General features: G+C 43.1%; 4 protein-coding genes and 1 long non-coding RNA gene across 6 annotated transcripts; 2 read left to right on the forward strand and 3 right to left on the reverse strand.

The window, feature by feature from the left end:
- Nucleotides 1-572: 572 nt before the first annotated feature.
- LOC136514141 (probable membrane-associated kinase regulator 3) lies at nt 573-3,356 on the forward strand. Its single transcript, XM_066508134.1, has one exon. The coding sequence runs from the start codon at nt 1,255-1,257 to the stop codon at nt 2,230-2,232; it is 978 nt and encodes a 325-aa protein (XP_066364231.1). The 5' UTR covers nt 573-1,254; the 3' UTR covers nt 2,233-3,356.
- A 3,146-nt stretch (nt 3,357-6,502) lies between these two features.
- Nucleotides 6,503-8,814, reverse strand: LOC136514236 (uncharacterized). The gene is made up of 5 exons (XM_066508221.1): nt 8,550-8,814; nt 8,352-8,431; nt 7,201-7,330; nt 6,836-6,933; nt 6,503-6,754 (listed from the first exon to the last, which is right to left on the reverse strand). Exons 1-5 carry the CDS (start codon nt 8,749-8,751, stop codon nt 6,716-6,718), a joined length of 549 nt encoding a protein of 182 aa, XP_066364318.1. The 5' UTR covers nt 8,752-8,814; the 3' UTR covers nt 6,503-6,715.
- A 2,796-nt stretch (nt 8,815-11,610) lies between these two features.
- Nucleotides 11,611-13,262, forward strand: LOC136513111 (uncharacterized). Its single transcript, XR_010773295.1, has 3 exons — nt 11,611-11,750; nt 12,420-12,777; nt 13,129-13,262. It is a non-coding gene; the product is annotated as an uncharacterized lncRNA (long non-coding RNA).
- On the reverse strand, nt 12,771-16,861 carry LOC136513110 (disease resistance protein RGA5-like). Its single transcript, XM_066507105.1, has 2 exons — nt 15,746-16,861; nt 12,771-15,017 (listed from the first exon to the last, which is right to left on the reverse strand). The coding sequence occupies exons 1-2, from the start codon at nt 16,558-16,560 to the stop codon at nt 13,031-13,033; spliced, it is 2,802 nt and encodes a 933-aa protein (XP_066363202.1). The 5' UTR covers nt 16,561-16,861; the 3' UTR covers nt 12,771-13,030.
- A 552-nt stretch (nt 16,862-17,413) lies between these two features.
- LOC136511557 (E3 UFM1-protein ligase 1 homolog) lies at nt 17,414-26,259 on the reverse strand. Of its 2 annotated transcripts, XM_066505602.1 has the most exons (20): nt 25,848-26,259; nt 24,802-25,113; nt 24,145-24,411; nt 24,018-24,065; nt 23,631-23,696; nt 23,448-23,551; nt 22,917-23,010; nt 22,794-22,850; nt 22,240-22,681; nt 21,991-22,145; nt 21,649-21,714; nt 21,480-21,548; nt 21,228-21,317; nt 21,033-21,098; nt 20,089-20,135; nt 19,946-20,009; nt 19,226-19,303; nt 19,066-19,128; nt 18,236-18,328; nt 17,414-17,805 (listed from the first exon to the last, which is right to left on the reverse strand). In XM_066505602.1, the coding sequence occupies exons 1-20, from the start codon at nt 26,019-26,021 to the stop codon at nt 17,701-17,703; spliced, it is 2,460 nt and encodes an 819-aa protein (XP_066361699.1). In that variant the 5' UTR covers nt 26,022-26,259; the 3' UTR covers nt 17,414-17,700. The 2 variants fall into 2 exon arrangements, with proteins under 2 accessions (XP_066361699.1, XP_066361700.1); XM_066505603.1 differs by lacking the exon at nt 25,848-26,259 and having other exon boundaries at nt 24,773-24,909.
- Nucleotides 26,260-26,761: the final 502 nt, after the last annotated feature.

Consider the following 26,761-nt stretch of genomic DNA (forward strand, 5'->3'; position numbering starts at 1 on the left):
CCTGGTAGCTTGGGCACGGCACGGTTCACAGCCAGAAACAAAGCCGGCATGGCATTGAATGAATTTCAATCGAACGCCAGCCAGCCGTGTTATCAGTTATCACTGCCTGTGCCTGCGACAAAGGCTTGATGCGCATGCGTGACCTGCCAAAGCCAAACGGAACATTTCTCACGGTTTTTACCGCCATCACCGAAGAGAACAATTCCGAGAAAGCATTGAGAAGAGAGAGTGTGTATAAGAAGCTGACTGAAAATTCCATCCGCTACAAGGAAAATCAGTATGAGGATTGACAGACAATGCATAACAAAGAAGATGCCATATTTAGAAAATCACTATGAGGATTGACAGACAATGCATAACAAAGAAGATGCCATATTTTAGGTAGCTGAAAATTTTCGGTCAATAACTAGTACAATTAAGGAACAACTTACGATTCAAAACTTTTTTATAGTTTTCTTTTCATAGCCAAACAATGACAAGATTACACATTGCTTGAACAACAATAATAACAAAAAAATATATAGAAGAAAGTGGCATAATAAGAGGCATCCGGTGTTGTGTGGCAGTACCATCCTTCTGCCTCCTAACAGCAACACAGACACACACACCTGCATCAATCACAAAAGAAAAGGCGAGGAGGGGAGGGGCCAATTGTTGCGAAACCAAAGCCCAAAACTAATCACTAGCCTTTTCGCTGGGTCGTATTTGGCTTATAAGCCATGGCTTATCAGCCAACGAACAATATTTTTCTCTCACACCAAACCAGCCAACAGTACTTTCAGCAATGACTTATAAATCAAACCAGCCCAAACTAACATGGCGCAACGCCAACCAAACCAAACAAGCCCAAGCGAAAGCAAGATGATCCTGACCGATTCCATCATCATCACATCCACTGCTATTTCTATCATCACACTACACTACAGCAGCTTGCAACAGAGAGAGACCCAACATAACCTCTCCTCGTGCCAGATCACTGCAATAACTTGCCTGCCACCAAAACTTGGCTGCATTTGCTCTTGCATTCCATGTCTCTCCATGACTGCATCCACCATTCGTCGTCCCGGCCCTGCTCAACAAACGCACACCGACAGCAGTGCACCGCCCAAAACCCTATAAACCATCTCCCATCTCTCTGGCTCATCTAGCAGACTTCCCCTGTCTTCATCCTTCCGAGATTCCAATCCTCTCTCCTCCCTCCCTCCGAGTCCGAAAACTTCGACGAGCTCCAAAGCTGGCACTGGCATTGCGGCAATGGCGAGGCCACCCACAATGGTGATCCAGGACGACTACATCGACATGGACCTGACCCCGGCGGCCACGCCAGTGCCACCGCCATCCTCGCCCCGCTTCGAGTTCCAGAGCGCCGGCGCCGGCGACGCCAGGCACAGGGAGGCGGCGTTCGCGTCCCCGGCGGACGAGCTGTTCTACAAGGGCAACTTGCTGCCGCTCCACCTGCCGCCGCGGCTGCAGCTCGTGCAGAGGCTCCTCCAGGACCAGGAGCAGCAGCAACCACCGCTGCGAGGGGTGAAGAGGGACGCGGAGTCGGATGCCGCGGCGGCGGCGGCGGCAGAGGGCGGAGACGCCGACGCCGCCAGCAAGGTGTGCGCCGCCAAGAAGCCGTCTTGGGCCAAGAAGCTCAAGGTGGTGAAGCGGTGGGCGTCGAGGGAGTACATCCGGTCGCTCTTCCTGGCCAGGCCGCCGTTGCCGAGCGACATCGTCGCCGCCGCCGACGGCGGCACCAGCGCCAGCGCCAGTGGGCACGGCATCGGCAGCGTCAGCGCGAGGGGGAGCGTCCTGGAGCAGGAGGAGGCGTGCCAATGCCACCACCGCAAGTCCTTCTCCGGCATCATCCGGCGAGTGCGCCTCGTGGCGACCAACAACAAGGCGCCCGGGACCTCGCCGCTGTGCTCCTCCTCCTCGTCCTCCTCGTCGTCCACGCCGTCGTGCGGCAACGCCAACGGGTTCTTCTTCCGGACGCCGGCGCCGGCGCTGAAGCGGAGCAGCAGCTCCGGGTCGTCCGAGGAGGGCGCCATCCAGGGCGCCATCGCGCACTGCAAGCGCTCCCAGCTGCTGCAGCCCGGGATGATGGTCTCGTCGGCGGCGGCGGCGGCGGCGCGGAGGAGCGTCAGCGACGTCATGTTCTACTCGGTCACCAACACGCCTAGAGCCTCCTCCGTGGCCGCCGGCGAGGTGGCGCAGGAGAGGAGGCAGGAGATGTGCAGGGGCTGATGCCATGGTGGCTCATGCCATGCCGCCATGGATCAATCAAAGCAACATTCTTTTGTTTCATTTTTGGTTTCTTTTGCTTGTGAAGATTATGAGCAATGTGCTGTGGATTGCTCCTGTGATGATGAGGACGCAATGTGCTGTGATTGTTTCCCCACTTCTCTTGATCTTCTCCGAGTCAAGGATCTTCTCACTTGAGCTGTTCATTCATCCTGGTGATTCATTGACGTTCTTTTATTTCTTTTCCCCAGCTTATTTCTTTTCCCCAGCTGCAGCTCATCCTCTGACCTCTATTGCATTCTTCTTCTCCATCTCCATCTCCATCTCCAAGGCTCTGGTGCTGCTGGTGCTAGTGCTCATTGACTCACATTGTTGGGGGAGGTAGGGCAGGGCAGCACAGCACGGCACAGTGTCTGAGTAAATGGTGCAAGGGTGGCACTGACTTGGTGGCAGATTTGATTCCGCTCCCAAGTACACGCAGCTTGACCATACTCCTCTGTACAAATCAGTCTACTCCTATTTGCCGTAGTCAATGGGGATCCAGTGCTTGCTCCAACCCTCTGTACTCACTCCGTAGATACAGTGTACGTAGAGGTAGAGCACTCCAGTACAGACAGGTCTCCAGCCTCTGCATCTACCTCGGCGCTCCCGTGGCTTTGAAACAAAGCTTAGCTTTGGAACAGTCGTCTCTTCTGCTCCATGGAATTGCTTGGTCTTTTGCCAACATGAAGCTTTTAAGGAAGAACCCTTGGCGAGCAAGATTACGGTCCCATCGCATGGATCATCCAAATGATGCCTCTGCGAACAGATCAACAAAAGAAAAGCAACGTTAGGCAAATCTGGAATAGATTAGGAATGCAGTTCTGGTATAGTGGCATCTGTATTTTCCCCTCTTTTTTTCTTTGTGAAAGAGCCAAACCATTTGAATGTTCGTGCTCCTTTTCAGATTTATTTACCGGTGCTTGTGAGACGAAGATGCGCCTTTTTGTATTTGTGGGGGTGCCAGCAGCCAGCCTGAACTGGAACAGCTGCAAGCCGAGTAGAGCAGCATTGGGCACTGAAAAGCCGAGCGCCTTTGAGCTGAATGATCCCCAGCTCTCAGCTCTCCTCCACCCCCACCATGGCTTGTCCTGTTATCTGATAGAGATGTGTCATGCAATCCAACAAGCACAAGAGGCCCAGGCCAAGAGCACGGGCAGGCACACGAGACGAGCCACATATATAGAGAGCTTTGCAGACCACAATACAAACTCCAGTCCAGAGATTCCTTCACCGTCCATCCCTCTGTGAGTGAGTGAGTGTGTGAGTGAGTGACTGGCTGCTGTTAAAAGCCACAGGCTTTGAGCACACCATCAGCAGCGGAACCAGATGGATGGAAATGGAATAGAGCAAAGCATTTGCCTGCAGCAAGGTAACAAAGCAAAGAATCTTCTCAGAGGTGAGGAGGAAAAGGCAAGCGAGCTGAGCTGGGATGGCCCTGTTAAAGTGGCCAGCCACTGAGAAAAGGTTTCACCTTTCTGTTTCTGGTGTTCAGGAGGAGGGAGAAGAAAGGAAAGGCGAAGGAAGGAAGGAAGGAAGGAGAGATATTTGCAATCACAACAAACTGGAAAAGGGGGCAAAAGCCTGGGTGTACTAGCAGCACCACTTTGGTCCGTATGCATACGTCCTTAGCGAATAACTAGGTCATCATCGTTTAGAATCATTGTCGTCTACTGGACTGGACATGCATGAACAAGTTCGACTACCCCAGCTCCAAATGATGAAGGGCAAAGTTCAGAAATACAGTCCTCCTAGACCCAAGGGCAATGGGGGCAGGGGTTTGTTCAAGATGGTTGCAAGACACAGCCATTAAGTTGGCAGATGGAGCAGAAGAGCATTGGCTTTGCTGCTAAACCGTTTGCATCTGCTATGGTATGGCTATGGCTGCAGCGGCAGGCTCCAGGAAGAGCAGCAGATGGTTTGATGGTTTGACTGGCAGGTCAAAGATGGGAGTATAAAAATGCATATAGTAACACTGTAATAGATCAGGCATCACTGAACAAATCGACCAAGGTATGGTACTGTACTGTATTTTATTTCTTTGCAAAGATACAACAGCATGGCAGCAGGATAGGTATCACTGCTTCATGCCACATGGCAAAATGTTAGTATATTATATTATAGAGACGAAAAAAAAACTGAGTACTAGTATGAGTTTTTTTACCATTGAAAGACAACACATCTGACAAAAAAGGATTCGTACCTGGAGTCTGGAGGCAGGAGGCACCAACTTCATGGCTTGTTTGATTCCTGGATCCAAACCGGCAAACATAAGAATATTTGATAAAATTTTGTTAGGAGGTGCCTCCAAAACACAACAGCAGGCTGGGTTTATCTCTGGTGAGACATGCCAAATCACTGCTTGGCCACTTTCTGAACTTGCAATGACAGCAGGAACAGTGTTGGTTCCTACCGGAAACATTTGCCGGTTCTTCAACCAAGGCACCAACAATTCCTTCCAGGCTAGGCTAGTCACGTGCAGGTTTTCACATTGTAAAGCTGGATGGTTGATTGAACTCAAAACTACTCTGAATTTTCAAGCTGGCACATCCAGAAAATAGTCCTCCTTAAATACCCATCATGAAAGAATCTGGGATCCATGCTATAATTCTGTTGCATTTGTCTAGTGTTCAAAGAGAAATACAGTACAAGTAAAGAATCATCTGTATCTGCCTGCAACCTGACTGTAGTGGGGTAAAGTCATCTACTGAATCAATCTACTGACATAGGAAACCAGAAACCCAAATGAGGATAGCATTTAGCACACCTTTTGCTCTTCAGTGTGTGTTTGTTCATGGGGAATTAGGAGACATGCATAGCAGGACAAGCAAGCCTCGGTAGAGAACTAAATGCAACAGCCAAAGTTGAGCTAGATCAAACATGGAAGGGGCCCATATGTAGGTTGCAACGCCAGGTATGCTGGACTACTTTTCTCAGCACGACTTCCTAGTTTGTCAAAAAAAAATAAATAAATAAGAACACCATCATGTATACCAAACTATATATATTGCAGAATAAGCTGGCTAAGGAAAACAGCAGGGGATTTATTTTATTAGCTAATCTGATGGGACATATAAATATATAATAGAATAAGAGATTGTGTGATCTTCCAGTGTCTCCTTTACAGTTAGAATTTAGAAACCTACAAATACTATACAACAAACTGTCGTTGATAATGTATTCTCAGGTTCCAGTTCTCCATACAGAAAACAAACTCCGAAGTAAAGCTTTCACTGACTCCAATAGTCCAATATACAGCCTACCTAGTATATAATGTGAACGGGAGACCAATCTGCTTAACAATGTTCCCTCCTAATTTCCTAGAGCGATTAGATTACAGATCACTACTCTGAGCTTAAGTGTGAACACTGGTTAAGCCCTAGGTGGTTTGCACTTTATGTTCTTAAAATTTATATTTCTCCAGTACGTAAATTCTGGACTAACTGCTCTTGACAGGATGAGACTTATGTCTGCTGAAGTAACCTGAGGTCCACTCCTGCTGTCAAATTCTGCATCATCTCCCTTGAAAGGGAACAACCGCTTCAAAGTGATTTGCATGATTGTATCTAGCCATTGATATTCATTACGTACGCATCTCTAAGTTTGTGCTAGGAGGCAAGCCTGAGTAATTGGGGCTGTCAAACATAGCATTCCATCAATCAAAGTAAACATCACATCCCCAGAGTAAAGCTATTTAACAAATAAATGTATACACCAATTTCTGTTCATTAAATTTCATATTGCATTAAAAAGCATCTCTATGTCAAACAGCTATAGTTATCATAAGGAACTCCTTAAGTTTTAAGGTATTTTTACAGGCTGTCGGTTTGTACTAAGTAGAGATACAATCAAACAGATGAAGAGGATGCTAGCTCGAGAAAATTATAAAAATCATAAAGGACAAGTGGCACATACTATCAAAAGGCAACAATTTAAAGGGCAACACATGCACCATTTTCTTATTTACCAAATTCCATATTGAGCTATTCGGCTGATGGTTTCTGCGGCTAATAAGCCGGCCGATGCTGTTTTGTTGTGAGAGAGAAACACTATACCATCAAGCGAACAGGGGACACTGGAACTGAAGTGATGGTAAGGACCTCTATAAGTACACTGGTGTTTATACAGGTTGTCAGTTGGTACACTTGGCAGTGCTACAGATGAACAGGATGATAGCTCATGTAAAATTTAAACCATCTTAAAAGGGGGATAATTGGCACATAACACCCAAAAGGAAGTAAACCTCTGTGAGGATTTATTTATTGTACAAGCAACTTGGTATAAGAAGCCAAACCACTTATACCTATTGTCAGTTAATACAGGTGACAAGAATGGTTGCTCAAGAGAATTAAAAATATCTTACAGGGACTCAGGGACAGTTTTCATATACTATTACTATTGAAGAGGAAACCAACTCTGCGATATCAATGAAGAGGTAGGAGCACAATCAACACTCATCACGAGCTTGAGTTAGCCTGACGACAATCTGCATAGATTGCAAAAAAATATAAGAAGACAATAATCAAATGAAACAATCATTCTTGCACTGTGGATGCAATGTTGTTACCTTGGTTTTATCATTAACACCGATATAGTCGGATAGCTTCTGGTCCATGGCTAGCTCTTTCCCAGCCCACCAAATCTGTATTCTCTCATGCTTGTTGCCTGGGAATCGCATAGAAGAAAGAATTGATTGTAAGCAGAGGCCATTCCATGTCAAATGATCTTTTTATTTTTCAACTTTGAAGCTGGAAACAGTTGATATCAAGGTTTATGCACTTGATGAAAGATTGAAATACAGGTGCAACAAAACTAGTAGAAAAAGAAAAGTGCAACCTATGTAGTGATAAATTGAACTTTCTCCTGGACTATTGCATATGGATGTTCATTTTGTTTGTCTTCTGAAAATTGCATCTATCTATGTTGTGCTACCTGATGATGACTCTTGCAGAGACAACGCCTCTGGAGGTTCTTGTAGAGCAGTAGCGCATTTCTTCTCAATGTTCCTGATATGTTCCCTTAGAGCACGAGGGGACAGGAATCTGTTACGCAGCACTTGTTCCTGTAAGAAAATTCAGAGTCCTGTCAAAATCTCATTCAGTGGATAGGCCCAGAATGTTCAGTACAAGTGCTAAATCAGATTGACATACATCCTGTGAACAAGTTCCAACAACTCGTACAGAGTAGTGTTTACTGTTTAACCGATGATGAACAGAACGAAATGTTACTTGTGCTTCCTTTTCCCAATCCAAAATAGTGATCATGTCATTCACTTTTCAATTTTCGCAAGCACAATAAAATGGAAGTGGTCTCGAGCATGGTAGCACTCAACCGGTGAATGTGTGTGCATGGTACTCCAATCTGTAGAATTAGGGGGTGTTTGGATCCAGCTACTAAAATTTAGGAGGTGTGTCGGGAGGATGTTGCATGGGGTGTTCTGATATTAATAAAAAAACAAATTACATAATCCATCAGTACTCCACGAGACGAATTTTTTAAGCCTAATTAATCCGTCATTAGCACATGTTTACTATAGCACAACATTATCAAATCATGGACTAATTAGGCTCAAAAGATTCGTCTCGCAAATTAGTCGCAAACTATGTAATTAGTTTCATAATTAGTCTATATTTAATACTCCATGCATGTGTCCAAACATCCGATGGGACAGCGATTGGGGCAACCAAACACCCCCTTAGCACACGTTTTATTGTCGAGATCTAGCTAATTATAGAAACATAAGGGCCTGCTCCGTGCTTTGAGTGACACAGTAGATCAGTCTTATCATATACTAGTAGTAGCACACATTCTTTCTACTCAATCATACAAGATAAAATGTAATTTGAATGACAGAGTAGTAAACCAGATCGATCGAGAATGACTCTCAGGGCCAGTGCAATGTACCAACACTGGTGAACAACCTAATACGTACTTGAACCCAAATCAACAAGCAGCAAGAGGTTGATAATGATAATGATAAACGAGATCAAGCGCAATTCGCATCTAATTCAAACTAAGCATAAGTTCTCGCGCAGCAGAAGCGTGCGAGAAAACAGTGAGGGAGTGGGGAAAACAATGCTGACCTTGGAAGCGTAGGCCTCGGCCTCGTCCAGCGCCCTCTCGAGCTCGCCCGTCGCAGCATCACCAGCACCCGCGCACCTCGCTGCGGATCGCAGAACCGGCCACGCCGCGTCAGTACGAGGACGACTCGACCGGCGGCCCCCCGCAACGGGAGCTGAAGACTAGGACGACGCACGGGGTCTCTGGGTAGAGTCTCTCACCTCGGAGGCGGCGGCAGAGGGAGAGTAGGGCGGCCTGGAGGCCCGCGAGCGCGCCGAGGGCGGCCGCGACGTCCGCGACGGCCGCGGAGGCGGCGCACTCGTACAGGAACTCCGTATCCTCGTCCCCGTCCTGCGCCAGAGAGGAGGAGGAGGAGGAGGAAGCGGAGGCTGGCGCCGCCGACTTCACGTGCAGCACGACCATCTCGCCCCGAACCGAAGGTTCCAGAAGCTTCGGCTCGCTCCTGGGGAGACGGAACGGAACGGAAACGGCCACCACACGGGGCGGCGGTCAGGGCTTCATTCAATTTGTAGAAGTCGTCCGCGCTGATCTTGGCCGCACAGGGCCGATCCAACGGTTACTAGGCACCCCTGAGAAAATGAACGATCTCTAGCCTATATAAAAGCTTGTGTATAATGTGTTGTACAAGTAGATTGCAGAAGTCTTTGGCAAATCGTCTCAAATCCATATCTCCTCCCAGATATTTAAAAATATTCTTACATGAGCCATGTTTAAAAATAAAATATTCTTACCGAAACTCCAATAGCAACAAAGCTACTGAACTTAATCGCGATTAATTGTCCCCATAGTAACACGGAACTTGATAAAGGGTCCTCGATATGATTATACCTCGACTAAAAACCTAGTCGTTCGATAATTGAACCACTAATTATGATAAATCGTCCAATAAGAGCAACTGGACAACTCAAGAAATTTGTACGGTGGGATTGGGAAGAATTTAGCCCACACCCTTAACGGTCCAGACACTTTCTGTGAGAGTGAGAAAAACCACAGCTCGGAGATGGTCTTCTTTTTGTGTTGCTTCTGCATCATTTTAGAATTTTAGTGAACCTTTTTACCCCCTTATGCTGGTAAGATCTGCCACCCTGGATAAATGGTCAGGCTAGCGTCCGGACACCCGCGCCTGCCCGCGTCCCATGCTGCTCCTCCTGTATGCACACCTGTGCCTGCATCACGTGGGGGCCTGCGTCGCTCCTTTTCCCACGCCTGCGTGCGCCCACGCGGGGGCGATGTCTCGATCTGTGCCCGCTTCGTTTCCCGCGCCTGTCGCTCACGCCCCCTCCGCTCCCACGCGCAGCATGTGGGCTCAACAGTTGCAACAGGCGGGCTGCGGCAGTGGGTCTCATTTGCAACATGTGCAACACCAAATCTAGTTTTGTAATATCTAGATGAAATAATTTACAACATACGTCTAAAACAATAGGAAAACATGTTTGTAGCCATTGCAAAACATATGCAACATCCATATCAACACTTGCAACATACGTATGAAACACTTGAAACATACACTTGCAACATGCATGTATATGCAACATCCAGATCTACTTTTGCAACATATAGATGAAACACTTGCAACATACGTCTAAAACAGATGAAACATTTAGGACGTACACTTGAAAACACCATTGCAACATGTGCAACATCCCGATGTATTTTTGCAACATTGATATAAAACACTTGCAACATAGCTCTGAAACATTTGAAACGATTGAAACACACGCTTGCAACATGCAGTTCCAGCGCAACATCTCTTTAATGCTTGGAAGAATGGATCCTCGTCGGCGTGTGGAGTTCTATCTCGGGCATCGCGGGCTGCACGCGGGTGAGTTCCACCTCGGCTACGGCGAACTGGGTAGGCAGGCGCGAGATATGTGTGGACGGGCTCTACCCGGGCTGCCATGAGCTTCACATGGGCGAGCTCCACACCCGGGCGTAGCGAGCTGGGCAGGCGGAGGCGGAGGTCTCCCTGGCCTCCGACCAGGCTTGCGGCCCCCATGGTGGAGCCAGTAGCTGTCTCCCTCACCACAGGCGGGCGCACGCAGCGTAGCCGGTGGAGCTCAAGCGTACGTGGCTAGTGGCGGCGCTCGACGCTTGTGCGTATGCGGACAACGACGACGCTTGTGCGGACACGGGCGCTAGCAGAGTTCGTGCGTGTGTGACCGAAGGGCGGGCGGTGCGGTGGAGCCGATACGAATGGGGAAGATAAGATGTCGCTCTTTTTTTTAATTTTCTTGGAGAAACCGTGTATGCCGATGAAAGGAGTAGATCTGTGGGCCAGCCCACAGCCCAGCTAGCCGTGTCTCGACTGACCGACACGAAACGGACAGCCATGGAGCATTAGCGTTCTTTCATCTTGTAATAATGTTAATTATTGTCAAGCGACTCCGGATGAGATGAGCCAAGGGCTGTTTGGTTGCCTGCCGCTGTGCGCCACACCACACATGTGACTACCACCGAGAGCTAGGCTGGTGTTGGTTCTGTGCCGATGTGTGCCACGCCACAGACTGCGACGGCCACCAGTTCTACGGCTACTGTTTGCTTTCTGTCAAAGCTATGGCTGCCACAGCTACTCCTAGCACAAAATCACGCCACACACTGGCACTAGAATTCGTCGCCTCTCCTTCGGCGCTGCCGTTGTTGCGATGTGGCGAGCCACAGCAAGACGGGAAAAGGCTTCGGCAGCGCCACACCTAGCGACGGCGGCAAAGTCGCAGCCCAACAAAACTAGGAACATGTTTTCAGTAGGAAAAAGTCCATTTTAACTCCCTGAACTATCATCGAAGTCTAGTTTTCCTTTATAAACTTCAAAATCGATTAAACCACCTCCCTCAACTTTTCAAACCATTCATTTTACTTCCCTGACTCAGTTATAGGTGGTTTTCAAAGGCTATAAATTAATTACAGAAAAATATAGATCTAAAGTTACACAAAAAATTATGTACTAAAGCATACCATATTATATGTTTAATGTGGAGATCTACTCATGTGGAGTCCAATAAAATTAGATTTTCTATTTTAAGTTTTTTTTATTTACTATGATTTTTCAAATATTGAGCTAGAATAAATAAATAAAAAAAGACAAAACCGTCTTTAAAAATCATAACCGGGTCATGAAGGTAAAATGATTCATTTTAAAAGTTGAGAGAGAGGTGGTTTACTCGGTTTTCTAGTCGAGGAGAAAAACTAAACTTCGAGAATAGTTCGTGAGGTAAAATGGACTTTTTAAGAAAGGCCAGCAAGCCCCCGCCGACACCAGCCCAGCCCACCTTGAAGACTCCAACCCTAGGCGGCCTCGGTTGCTCTCGCCGTCTCCCGGCGCCGCATCCCGACTCGGCGACTCCGACCCCAGATCCCGGTGCCCAAGCGTCGTCACTCGTCAGGGGCCAGGATAACATTTATAGGTCCGGCTCTTCTCCTTGTTTTTGCTTAGGTAGTAAGCTCCTTGTTTTTGCTTATGTAAGCATTAATTAAGCAAGTTGAACATATAGATTATACTGAATTTGGTGGAAAGGAGTTCACAAGCTTAGAAACATGTAGGTTGTGCTAAAATATCCTCCTCACGTTCATTTGTTGCTTACTAGAATATTTATCCAATTATTAATACACTTTCGAGTTTATAAAGATGATTGACATAAAATTTACTCCTTTGCCCAAAATGTCGAATTTAGTTTTAATTCCGTATGTATATATTAATTGTACGAATACTCAGAAAGATGATTTTTTTTTATTTAGCATCATTACATGTTCAAATGAACTTGTTCCCGGTTACTAGTGTATTTAAAAAGTATTCATAATTAGGCTTGGTGTTAAGTCAGGACAAATTTTGCATAGATAGGTCACATGAAAATTAGCCCCCCTCGCCTCAATCCTGGATCCGCCACTGTTTTTTGAGTTTCAGGGCATAAACCCCTGCCCATTTGCACTGCAATCAGGACAAAGCTGGGATTACAAACAAATGAACCCACTACCGAAAAAAAACACTTGTATAACTGTATAAGCATTACTTTCCAATCTCAGACTACTGTCGTGTTTAGACTGCATCTTACTATTTTTTTCCTTTTTGTTTGCAGTTTAGCTTAATTCGTACAGGATGCTCTATTCTGGCGTTGTTGCTCCGTCCATTATCTGTTGGAGTTGGTTCCTGCTGGAATAGTCTCCTGACATGATCATAGGATAGAATCACTATAAAATTTATTCTGTTTTAAAATTGAAAACTCAAAACAGATACCATTTTTGCATTCAGTTGAATTGAGCACCTAGATCTCAGTGTATATGTTGTTTTGTTTTTCAGGCAAACAGAGAAGTCACAAGGATGCATATACTTTGTGCTTTGTTTAGTTAATGGAACAGAGGAGCCATGACAGCAACATTACTGCATGTTTCTCTCTCCATTCACATATCGTTACTGATGAACGCAAAACAGATCAGGTTAAATCCATCCATCATACTCAAAATTTTGCAAAATTTAGAACCAAATCGAAATCATACTTTGACATTGAATAAATCCACAATTAAGTTTTTTTACTGATCAAAAGGCTTGCTAAACCATTTAAGTTGCTGTAGTTGAATATTATAAACAAAATTCATCATACCATCATATCCCAAATTAGAATAAAAAATCATAGAAATCGAGATTAACTTAATCCTCTCCAATAATCCCTGCAACAGTATTTCTGTTTATTCATACCAATTTTCCATTTCCATCATACTCTCTACAGTTTACATAAATCTGTAGGGCTTGACTTTTCGGGTGCCTGCTGATGGCGCCTCTCCATGCAGATTCTATTTTGGACCCCTGACCGCATTTGGCACATATATACAAGGAGATCTTTTCGAGGCTAGCAAGGTGCTCGATGCCACTAACTAGATTGTCATCTTGCAGTTCCATTGCACCTTGTCCAAGGGCAAGTTGTATCTCCAGTCTCTGTAGCTGCGGCATTGCGGCTGGCTCAAAAGTCAAGCTTGGCAGCTCACCACAAAAGAATTTGAAGCACTTGAGGCTGTGGAATGTTTGGGGGTGGATAATGATGTTGTTCTCTGGGATTGTTTTAGCTCTTAACTGGAGGTAGATGAGGCAGGGCAACTGTGCAAGAACCTGGACATCATCACTTGGGAGCTCCTGGACCTCTAGTTCAACATGCGCCAACCTGTCTGCATGCGCAATCCAATTTGGGACCTTGGGCATTGTTACGCCGTACAAGCTAAACCTCTGCAGATGCCGTGGGCGTGCCAAGCAGTTACTCCAGAATTGTGCTGATGGGGCCCTGGCACTTGACACAACCTCAAAAGCCAGATTGCAGAGGTTGCTGTTCCCGAGCTTGTTAAGAGAAGTTGACAAGATTGTTGTCTTACGATTATTTTCTACGCCATCTGGCCTTGAGTAATTGTACATCATCACCTGAAGATTTCTAAGATTGGTCAACTCACTGAGATCTCTGATGCACTCTGTGGAATTAGAACAAAAGTCAAACCAGAACAGATCACGTAGGTTGCACAACTTGCTAAGCCCATTTTTGAAAATTACACATCCTGGTAAACTGAGATGCCTTAGAGATGACAAGGAACTAAAATCTGATAGTTGTTCACTAGGATTATCCAACCATGGCTGGGACATATTTAGGGTCATCAAATGCTTTAGCTTTCCAAATTTCTTTGGCAGCTCGACGCGAAAGCCCCAGACCCTCAGATACCTCAGCAGAAAGAGGTGATTTATAGCAGACACATCAAGGCATATAAGGTCCATAGAAAAGCTACGTTCCATGTCCAAGACTCTCAAAAGCTCAAATTTCGAAAATGGAGGCATACAATCAGCCACACGCAAGGAAACATATGTCCGGACTTGTGATGCACTCATACTCTCGACTGTCAGGTCCATGTCTCTGTTATGGAACTGATGATGGCTGATCCGGCGAATCTGCGAAGCTCCATTCATGGGGAACTTCCTATCGATTATAGTGATGAAGTTTTCCTCTTTGCACTTCGATATAATAAGCTCAAGCATTAGGTCGTGAACTTGACATGTCAACACCTCACCAAAATCATCTTCATTGAAGCAAGGTTGGATCATACTTCTGTTGATGAGTTCATTGAAACAGCTTACAGCAGCTTCCTGCATATCTAAACCATGCTTTTCCCTAACAAATCCTTCAGCTATCCATTTTCTTACCAATTCATACTTGCGGATTTGATAATCTTCAGGATACGTACCAAGATACAACAAGCATGTCTTGAGCTCATGTGACAGGTCATTGTAGCTAAGACTTAACACATGCCTCATCCATTCTAGTGTAGGATTTGTGTACAACTCGGAACCCAACGAATTATGTATCTTCTCCCATATGTCAACGTGCATGTGGTTAGCCAAACGGCTAGCAATACTAGTAATTGCCAATGGTACCCCTTTACATTTCCTTAACATGTCATGTGAAATCTCTCTGAATTGCTCAGGACAACTATCTTCTGTATCAAATAGCCTTTTGAAAAACAACCTTCTTGAGTGAAGCTCATTAAGAGGTTGCATCTGGTATACATGGCCTTGACTTAGAAAGCAACAAGATGCGCCAACGTCTTGAATACGTGTGGTAGTTATCACTCTGCTGGCATTATTATTTTCCACAAAAGTGCGCCAATCCTTGATGCTCCATAAGTCATCAATTATGATGAAGTACCTGCAAAGTAAGTAACTTTTGAGTCCATCCCGTTTGCAACACAATATGATGAAGTAAATATGAGTAATACGTCACTTAAATAAGAAGAAACCTTATGTTTTTGCCATTTGCTTGAACAACCATTAATTTGATATTTGCAAGTAGCTGCGCACAAACAAGATAAACAAACGGTGACGATGCCACCATAAAATAAAATGTCAAATCTTAAATAGCTACCGTATTAGTCATTTAAAAATTAAAACAATTGTGAAATCTTAAATATCTTGTAGCCTAATAAATAAACAGTTCATGTCAAATGATACAACGATAATTGAAACAGTTCATGTAGAATACGAAGTTGGTATATACACAGGATGAGGCATCCAGATATAATAGACAACACTAATCCACAATGGCAGAGGCCTTAAATTTCTTATAAGGACAAACAAAACCTAGATATGTTTTTTGTGCGTAGTAAGTTTATGTGAGAGCTTAAAACTCATCACAAATTTGGAAATGTACAAAATCATTCTTGGTAATTAATTTTCAAATGAATTAAACTTATTTTCTCAATGAATAAACGAGAAAGCTATTTATAAGTTTCAGAAAATAACTTGGTAATAAGTTTACATGTTGCTACTATTAGATAACAATGGAAAAATGTAGACATTTTAGACAGCCAATTCGAAATATAACACTAAAAAGTTTACAGAAAAATATATTACCATAAACTCCAGATGAATACATACCTCTTATCGTTGAGCGTAGCTCTTAGTATCTCGATAAGCTTTTGGACATCATCTTCCATTTCCGTGTCACGATATCCAACTCCAGACAGTATTCCCTTGAGAATCTTTGGCATGTGAGGAGTTCTAGAGACGGTCACGAACGCCGTGCACTCAAACTCATTCTTGATTTTAGAGTACACTTGGTTTGCAAGAGTTGTCTTGCCGAGGCCACCGAAACCGACGATGGATAGCACTTCAAATCGTCGAGAACAATGACGGTCATCTTCTCCCATCAACCGTTGGATGATTTCCTCTCGTGGACCATCAACGCCCACAAGCCTCTTTGCATCCTCAAACAGTGCAGGCAGCCTTGGATCGACTTCCACCACTCTAGACTCTGAGATGGATCCATCGATCCTGTATCTCTCTCGGCTTTGACTCTGCTCCTCGACACGAGCTCTGAGCTCCTGAATCTTGTCACCAAACTGGTAGTGCAGTCGCAGCTCCCTAACCTTGCCTACAATCCTGCGAAACAAGCCGATGTTGTCGTCGTCGTCTTCTTGGCCGAGCTTGAGCATGAAGATGTCAATGGAATCCTCGATATCGTAGGCCATCTCGCGAACGTTGTCTCTCCACACCTTTGTTTGGGCATCAAGCTTCTCCATGTCTGCTAGCTTCTCTAATGCGGCGTTCATATCGGTCAGCTCACGGCGGAGGAACTCGATATCCCTTCGGACTCCCTTGCGTTGCTTGTACTGGTCAGTGAGCAGGTCCGATAGCTTGGAGAGGAGTGAGCTCAGCGCCCCAGTGGCAGCACTCACCACCATGCCCGCCATCTCGATCAACCTCGCTCGTAGCTGGCAGCGACAATGGTGCTAATTAGGGGAGGGGATGTGAGGATAGTTTGGGGAATTCTTCTGTTGACTTTCAGCTTCTCAAGGATGAGTCGATCTGTTTGCCCGCTGGCAACGGCACAATTAAGGATGAAAACTACCATCGCCTGTTCTTTAGACCACAGAATCCTCACCCACGGGCCACAACCTGCAATCAACGACTCAGACCACCAGACCACAGGAGGTGCCGACGTTCAGCGGCTCTCGGAATTGAAGAAGCAAGCAAGCACTTGGTCGTCGTGATCGTGACTTGCGACATTCGCATCGTCTCAGACTTTTAGCATCAAAGTTGACACTCTCTAACATTAGCCCCTGTTTTCATTCATTCACAGCATAAATTTTTAGCATTTGAACGGCCTTGAAAGTTTTTTTTTATGGTTGGAGTTATGTGCATCAAAATAAATCCTATGTGGCGATTAGTATATCTTTTTTTATTGTGCTAACTATTCATGCTTCATGAACACTCACTCAAGTAACACCAGCAGCAATCGGTTGTTAAAGTTCAACACAAATTATGCATGGGTCGTTTGCGCCCTCCTTTTTGGTGGCAGAGTGATACCAATGTGATGTGAATGCGAGCTGTTTGTTTTGCTTATTCTATAGGCTTCATGGGAGCTTGCAGATATGGCATTTTTTGTTCGGGTGCAGCAAAATTTGCTCATAAGCTGGGAGCCTGGGAGGCCTACGGAAATCGGAATCAGACACAGCCAGAAACAAGGACGGACTTCTGTAGGGTGGTCCTCTTATCAAGCTTTTCTCGGATGGCCTCCAACATGTCTGAACTCAAGTGGGAAAATTAGTGATCTCATCAGCCGACTAAATTTGGTATCAACATACACTATGTTCTACACCATAGGATAATTCTGCTCTCACTAGAAACCCTGGAGTGCAGGAATGCGAACGGCACTATAAACTAGTATTCTTATAATCAGTATAAACCTGTTCCCTGCTATCATTTGCTTTCAAACGGTGCAAATTGCAAGAGACGAGCGCCAAAAAAAGAGAGGAAAATTAGGCTTTTCAGCTGAGAGTAGCTATGTGTATGTACGCCGAAATGCCTCAGTATGCACATGATGTTGCTGATCACTCTTTGTTTGTGCCAAGGACCAGGGATTTCAGTTCTGGCATCAGCCTTTCTTCCAGATCTTCCTTCCTTTCTCGCATTCGGTCTGATGTGCAATCTTCTTCCTACAGGACAAAGACACGATACAAGTTCATGGTTTAACTTCGTTCCCCGTCCTAGAAGATTGTGCATTATTCAAACGTCATGCTCATGCATGAATACTGAATAAACGTGCAGAATAATGTACAATGGCAGCCAGTAAAAATATATGGTTGTGCTAGATTGCTAGAGGATGCACTTGTGTATGCGCAAGCTGTGGTGCTTAAGCGTATGTGGCCTCATAATCGCAAAGGTTAAGCTAATGAATATTTACCACCTACAGCATGGCTTTTCAAATAGATTGATCTGGGGATCTATAAAGTTTCAGCATTATGTATGCACTACGAGTTTCAAGCCAGAATCAAATACCTATTGCAAAAAAATATCAATACTTTTCCTCCAATGCAAAAGCATGAATAAGTAGATATAAGTTTGCAATTGTGTAAGTGGACTTACATCGTCAGTAGCAGCAGCTTGTAGTGCTAGAAGTTTCACAGTAGTGCTGTGATAATCAGCCAATACCTTGTAGGTTGAAGCTGGCAGCTTATCCTGCAAAATGGAGAAGAGTGGTACAATCAAACACAGAGATTTTGCTTTCATGAAAATTTAATCTGAATATGAGAAATACCGCATCACATAAGTTCAAACATCTACTAAAAAAAGCTTAACTGATCACGGCAAAAATGAACTGGAAGTGGGGAGATTTCTCGAACCTATTTCAATGGATTATATGCATATGGAGATGATTTCCAAACTTTGAAATATAATTGATAAGTTAGAAGACTTTTTTAAACCAGACAGTTTCTAGCAAACAGAGAGGGAATGCATGTTCAATGGGTCCTACTATTTAATCCTCATTTATGCACTGTGCAAAGAAATACATGCGGTCTTATGAAAGTATGCCCTTTCTACTGTGAGAAGTGACTCTTCCTCTCTGTGCACTCATGCAAAGAAAGGAAGTGACCAATAGCTGGCTAGCCAATTTCAAAACGGGATTTTTTTCCTTATTTGTTGATGAATAAACAAAGCTAAGTTGAGTACATAACACACAACACATTGTACAAGTTGATTTTCCCAGGGGAAACAAAAAATTAAGAAAGAAATTCACTAAAGAGATGTGGGACAAAAATTCTTCTGGAAGTCAAATGACAAATATGCAGCTCAATATGTCAAACAAATAGATCATCAATCTACCATCTTTAATTACTATTGCCACAGAAGATGATGTTCTGCCAGAACTACATTAGAATGTCTAACAAGAAATGGAAGTGAGTACTTGTAATTACCTTCAGCAGTGTGATAACAGCACCGACAGCCCTTCCTGGTGCCTGAAGAGCCTTATTATATGCCTACAAAATATTACAACAGGTTGCAAATGAGATCAATATGACAATATAGAATGACGATTTGAGAAATAAAAAGGAGAAAATATATAATCAAACTAACCTGCAGAAAAAGTAAAGCAACAACTTTTGGAAGAAAGGAAACAGGATCGTTCTCTGATGAAACTTGAGCTGTCAAGTCCTTCATTGCATATATTAAAGTGTCAAATATTAGAAATAGAAACTCTAGGCATAAAAGCAATTAAAATGCCAGGCAAATACCATATTCTTTGTTCAGTACACTGTATTACTATATTGGAATAGTCTTTTTCGACACGCAACACCTAAGTAGTTTAAACTCATCATCGTATCAATCTAACATTCTTTGTAATATGATCAGAGATTTTGTGTTATGGACTTATGGTACTTGTGCTTGCACTATTTCCAAGCTAAATACATAAGAAGCAGTGTATGCTCATGGAGTGATGGAGATACTAATACTAATACGTAGATATTAGCAAATTATTATTAAGCCAGATACAGAAAAATCAAACAAACAGGGGAACAAAGAAAAAAAGAAACTACAGTACATCAGTTTTGAAACCCCTACAAGAAAGGTTCCAGCTTTCCCATAGTTTGCTAAATTTTCAATTTGAACTTTTCATAGTTTGATTTTGGGGCATACACATACCTAATGAATTGGCAGATCAAATAGGATGGATGTGGTTTAGGGCATGATCTGGCTAAAATTTGGAAACCTGTTCAGGGACTGGTTACAAGGAACCAACTGGTTCAAGCCAGTTCTCTGAACCCTGTTGTGCAGTCCAGAAAGCGAAAAACATACCTTGCGATAGGAATGCAGCATTGTCCTCTCTAATCTTTTATCAAGCTTCTTAAATGTCAAGCCACTGCTTCCAAAAAAAAAATGAGTAAGCACTTTGATAACTATGAAAAATGCAGGTTACAGTTGCAAACATTACATTTTACCTTTCCTCCAGTATATCTCTTAAGGCATCCATAAATGAATCAAATCTCTGCCACATATTATTCATAAAGGTTAGAAAGGAACAAAATTCCAGGTCATATTGGACGTTAAGCAGCTTCATTATATATTGAGACAGCAATTTGTCATTACTGTTAGACAATAAGAACTACAATCACATGCTTGAAAATGTGTGTAACTGATGAAGTAATCATATGACTTTTTAGGTATGCTAAACTTCTCATAAAATCGAAACCACTGTCTAAATCCATGTTTTGAATTAGACAAGTTTTTCTTACATGATATACTAAGAACAAATCCAATACTTATCTTTGTGTATGCATACCTTTTCCGGATATTGTTTTCATATTCATTCTACATGGTATTAGAAAATAGAATAGCTGGTATCTTGGCAGGATGTTTTAAAGGATATAGGCACAACACAAGCATCTACAGATTCGCTAGTGTATTAAACAAAAATCAGAATATAGCATCTTGACACTATGGCACTGAACCATATTCAGTGGTGGAGCTAGTAGTTCATGGGAGGGTGAACTGGCACAAACATGATTGTGTTCGAAATCAAGAAGGCTAATTTAGCATCTAGTTAGTGTATAGAAGGTAAAACCTAAATGCTAGTATTATTCTTAAGAAAAATTTAGCTTAAGGGAGGGCCATGAACTTCTTTGGCTTCCTACCACTGAAGAACGTCCTAATAATGCAGAATCACCAGTGAAGAACTTCTGAAGAGACAATTTCATTGCTTCAAGAATATTTTCACGTTAACTGGTCAAATCCTATGCATACCAGATATCACAACTTACAGGTCCTACCTTGTAACTTCTAGCGCATCACCAAAATTGCAGCAAACATTACAGATGTAAAAGAAATATAAAAATTCAGGACTTAATAAATATGCCAAATTTTTACTTCATATTCAAAGTTATACCTTTCCCTCCAGTGCTTCGATTAAAACTTGAGCCTTCAATGACAATGCACCAGGAAGATCCTTGGCCTGAAGAATTATTTTGCATTTACATGGAGGGTAAGTCCATAAAGTTAGACCAAATGAATTTCTCATTCAGGACTAATGCAGGGAACCATCACATGATACATGGCAGAATGAAAAATAGTATAATTATACCAGAGAGCTTCGGTCAGCCGTGCTTAATCGGATGTGATCTTCTTCGCTATCCTCAACCTCTATTCCATTCTTCAATTTGCTATCCTTATCCTATTGATAGTTCAGAAAATAACTCTTCTCAAGCTCATCAAACAATAGAACACCTTAGCAACCACAGGAGCCAGAGTAAAACAGCTAGAGCAGTATAAACTGTGGAAGCAAAACCATACTACACAAAAGAAACATGTGTGCATGAGCAAGGGTATAAATTACCAATGTAATCAAAACTTTGTCAACTATTGGAGTGCCCATACTTCTTAGCAGATGCTTGTGTAGTATACCCTGCAACCACAAAAGGAGATAATCAGACGGAACATAAGTAAATACTCAACTAATTTGAGAAGCAAGCAATCTTGTGAGAATGATGACTATGGCAGCTTACAGAAGTAGAAGGATCGTCCTCAAATACATCCAAAGCTTTTTCATAAAGTTGCATATCCAGGACAGCCTGATCACAATAGACAAAGAATTCCACTCAAGAAACAACAGATAAAGAATATAGGACAGTATCATCGAAAGGGACACATGATTTAGCATCACAAAAGGGTGCAGAAATGTGGAAAAACAATTTGAATATCAGACTAGAGCAGCAATGACATAAAACCGTGAGGCAATACATATATAGACCAACAATTCAAATTTCAAACACAGCCACCCCGGAAACTAAAAAAAAGCAGGGCGAGTGCAAAAAGAAACCAACATATAAATGGGATAAGCTGATCACCTCATCTATCTGCTTCTGCAGATTATCGAGCAAGCAACGCCTCCTTTCAGCATTTCCAGACAGCATAGTGTTCCGTTTCTTTGTCCATGAGTCAACAAGCATTGGCCTCAAGTGAGAAGACAACAATTTAAGGGGGGCATTCGAGTCATCAGAGCCTAATATTCATTTAAGCAATTAGAAAAAATTTAGAAATTAGAATCACTTCAACTCAAAAGAAACAGTTGTCTAAATGTTGATCTAATTCCTGACCTCCTAACTCTTCTAACTCTGGAGCGACAGCCAGAACCTTTTGCTCTATCAATTCATCAGTGAAGATGTTTGTACTCTCCTCTTTCATTTTCTCTGACGCTTTTTTACAACCATGTTTTATATCGCCTGATGCACCAGCATCCTTGTTTTTCCTATGAGATTTCTTTCCCTTAACAGGAATACTTTCTTCATTGTCATCATCCTTTTCAAGTGATCCACCTTTGGTAGACCCTGTCCCTTTCCCCCTTTTCTTCTTTGACCCTCTGTCTGATGAAACACCAGTACTGCTAGTGTCATTATCACCAAGATCTTTTGTGTCTGAATACTGACCAGATCCTGTCTTGTGCTCACTACCCAGATTCGCATTCACAGGCCTTCCTTGACCAACACTATGTCTAATACCAAACGAGTCCGTATCTTTCTCAAGTCGGTCAAAAATACCCTGAAATTGTTCACAAAACAAAGGGACATTGAATTAATTCAGAAGCTAAAATACAAAGAGTAGACAATTGCAAGAAAGGTTATCACAAGGTCATGAAGCTTTGAGGACTCACCTTAATAAACATGTTACTAAAGACACATGACTCTCCAAATACCACTGCTTTAGAAGACTGCAAAAGAAAGAAGAGTTGGTCATCATGAAAAATGTACAACTTGAACTACTTAAAGGCACTCACCTTGATAGCCTTCTGCAGAGATGGACAGATAGACAAAATTTTGGTTGCATCAGGGCCACTAATATATGATGGAAGAACTGAAAGAGAATCAATCCTGAAAGAAGAAAGAATATCTTATGGCACCACAAAAGTAGCTGCATGGCAGCAAAACAGAGAAATTACAGTCAACTAGAAAATTCTGAAAGAGAGATAATGATGTACTCGAAATTGTTGCTACTGTATTTAAGTCCCAGCTGTTTCAGTGTATATAACTTTGTTTATTACTAAAAAGTGTGAACCAAAGTTACTAGCTATTCTGTTTACATAGCTTGTTATTACTTGATCAGTTTACATCATTTGCACCTCTAGTATGATGTTATATGATATGTCACAACCTGTTTGTAATAGTTCAACACCATGCACATAGGGAGAGAATCAAAGACAAATGAGAGGATTTTTTTTTTTTTTTGGCAATATGTGCCAAGTTAGGAGCTCATAGTAAATAGCAGTGGAAATCACAATAAACTATTGAGGGATGAAATTTAACAATACCAGTGTCCGTTCTCAATTGCATCACCAACAGCAGTATCGAGCATATCAACCACAGAAGGATGAACAAAGACAGCATCCAATGCAATACCATCTGGATATCGGGCCTATAGGAAATAATTAGATAAACATTCTAAGAAAATAAGGATGGCTGGAACAGAACTGCATATTGGTAGACTCAAGTACCTCCAAGAACTGTTTAGGTTGAGGAATTGCAAGTTTCTGAAGCACGTCATACCCAATGTAAGAGTTCTGTACAAAAAAAAATGAACAAGTCAATACAAAAGGAAATAATGCATCACAACAACACAGAGTATGAGATAAAAGTAAAGGTGATTGTGTTAAATACTAGACACAAAGATGTGAATAGTACTAGCAAGATACAATGTGTGGGCTGGTGGGCATGTGTGAGTGTGCGTGCATGAAAATACCATACACGCTTAGACTTTAGGTCTTGTCTAAATCCATACATATTTTGCTCTGTGAAGTCTGATTTGCCATTAGCCCAAAATACTCTGATTCTAACATAGACTGAAATGTAGGAACGGAAATGTAAGTTACAAATATCTCAACCTGTGAGAAAAAAGCATCAACACTCTCCTTTTGGGCATGGGCAAAAACCTAACAGAGAATAAAAAGACAAGAATGTTAAACACAGTTTGAGAATTAAGAATATCAATTAAACAAATGCAGATCTTACAGCTGGTGTCCACTGTCCTCCTGCACGGACTGATCCCAGTACAGCACCTTCTTTTAGCAAACCATTGAAAATGGATTGGAAGAATGAACCTTCCACAGAAACTCCACTAGCACCATGCATCTCATGAAGCTGTTGTTGCAAGGAGTTCCAAACAGATGGCAAGTTTGTCGGCACTGTTATACCCCTTGCAGCACCACGGACCATAGCAGTAATCCGTGAGACGTATGCTGGAGTGTATAGCTGTCCACCTTCTAGCCTTCCTTTCACCTGGAAGGAGGGCAATAATGATAGCACAACATATGTCAAGTTTTTGTGAATGGCATATATGTATTTATTTTATTTTTTTGAAAAATAAAGTATTGCAACATGGAGATTTAAAGTTAGAAGATGTGAAACTCAACTAAATATTCTGATCCTAAGCACCAGGTTTGGGAAAACAAATGCCAATGGAACACGATCTAAAGCACCAGACATACCAAGAGACTAGACACATACACTACTGTCTAAAATAATTTAATGGTTTTTCTAAGAGATGATTCACATGAATCAGCTAATTCATAATGCTTGAAACGGCAGGTTGTATCAAGATTACTGAATTTAAACTACAGAACAAAGACAAATAAAGTACCACTACAAGAAAAGCCATGAGAAGCATACAATACTTCCAAGCCGTGGCTCGAGGATACTGATGACAAGCTCAGATCCAATATGCAGCTGGGCAGCAATCTCTGCCAAGGCAATCTGGCTGCGTTCCTGCAGCTTCTCATTTATCTCTTCTGTCACGGTGTCCCAGTAAGATTGTGACATGATCTCGCCATTTATCAGCATTAGAGTGGGATCATCCGAGACGACCTTCTGTGACTGCCTCTCAACATGGTAAAGGTCCACCCCCAGGGTATCTGATAAGTCGACTAGAGACACACGGCCTCTCTTCTTGATCTCCATCTTAATCTCATGCTTCAAGTGGTCCTGCCACACCATAGTTTACCATGAATCAGCTAAAAAATCAACGAATTCTCAACTGAGCAAGTGTTCAGAACTGAACTGAACAATGAAAGAGCTATGTCATATCATAGGAATTGTAGATGAAATTACGCAATAACTCTTAACCTGCTAGGGACATAAAAATGTGCAACTACCTATTATCTCTAATGTCTGCTTTTATGGTGAAACCATGAGAGAAAGATCGAGTCTTCATTATAAATACCAGAACCCATCCAGAGGTTTGCTCTAAGATATTACTAAGGCAGAATCCAGTCCCAAATCAAAAACATGTTTCACCGGTTTCATGGAATTCCCTGCTTCCAAACTGAATGATGCCATCCCAGTATCCTTTTGAGTTACTAACCCCAATATCCTAAAAATCCTTCCTAAATGTTGGCATAGTTCAGCAACTACTAGTACTAGGATAAAAACTGAATTATATGTAAAGAATTCAGTCCAGTCCACAGTGATCAGATCGTTGACAACAACAGTTTCTGCATTGTTTCTATGATTCACACTCGACACCGTTTATTTCTATATACAGTATACGCTTAGGAGCTGCTGCAATCCCTACGCTACGCAGCCACGGTAAATCGAACCAAACGAGAGAAGAAAGGGCGATGGTGTTGATGGGATTGGGGAAGCAGCAGCCAGAGAGACAAAGTGGAGGGGACGAATAGATAGAGGGAGGAGGTCGGGAAGGGGGCGAGAGCGCGTACGGATGTTATGTACTCCTTGCCGGAGACTGTGTGGAGGAGGTCGAAGTCGATGATGCCGCGCTCCTGCAGCTTCTGCACCAGCTCCACCACGTTCCGCTCCGACAGGCGCATGCTGGACTTCGCGCTCTGCGCCGCCTCCAGCTGCCGCTGCAGCTCCAGGAGCTCCGCGTCCATCTCCGTCCCCTCTCTCGCTCGCTCGTCGCGGGCAAGTGTAAGGTGTGATGCCGCCCGCGCGCAGCCTCGCCGGAGACGCGGAGGACAAGACGGCGACGGCGAGATCGAACTGCGGAGGAGAAGTTGTGACTGGCAGGTGGACCCCTGCGGATGACGGCTGCGTGCGAAAGAGTAGAGACGGAAGGGGATCTGGGGCTGCAGCGGAGGGGCGACAAGTGGGCCCGGTGCAACGCTCGCCTGCAACTGCAAAGAACAGTAGCTTCTGGCCTTCTGTGGATGGGAGGTTTTACAGAGAAATTGTGTACTTGATGACTTATGAATGATGATGGTTGACGAGGGGTTTCAGACTCACCACTCACCAGTTCAGGAGTATTACAGCTTTTTTTAACTTGAGATACTCCCTCCGTTCTAAAATAGAAGTCGTTATAGGATACGTGCACATCAAACTTTCTCAACTTTAACTAAATTTATAGAAAATGCGTGCAACATTTATATCTCTAAATAAGTTTATTATGAAAGTATATTCAACGATCTATCTAGTGATGCTAATTATGTATTATAAATATTAATATTCTTTTATATATAATTGGTTAAAGTTTAAAAAAGTTAACTACTCGGAAAGCGAGAACGACTTCTATTTTGGGACGGATGTAGTATCTCATAGAGCAAGTTTGGATGGTTAGCATACATCGACAAACATCTTGTCAAATTTTAGGTGAACAAATTCCTCACCACAACTT

This window comes from Miscanthus floridulus, chromosome 16 (assembly GCF_019320115.1).
Source record: "Miscanthus floridulus cultivar M001 chromosome 16, ASM1932011v1, whole genome shotgun sequence".
Classification (NCBI taxonomy): Eukaryota; Viridiplantae; Streptophyta; class Magnoliopsida; order Poales; family Poaceae; genus Miscanthus; species Miscanthus floridulus.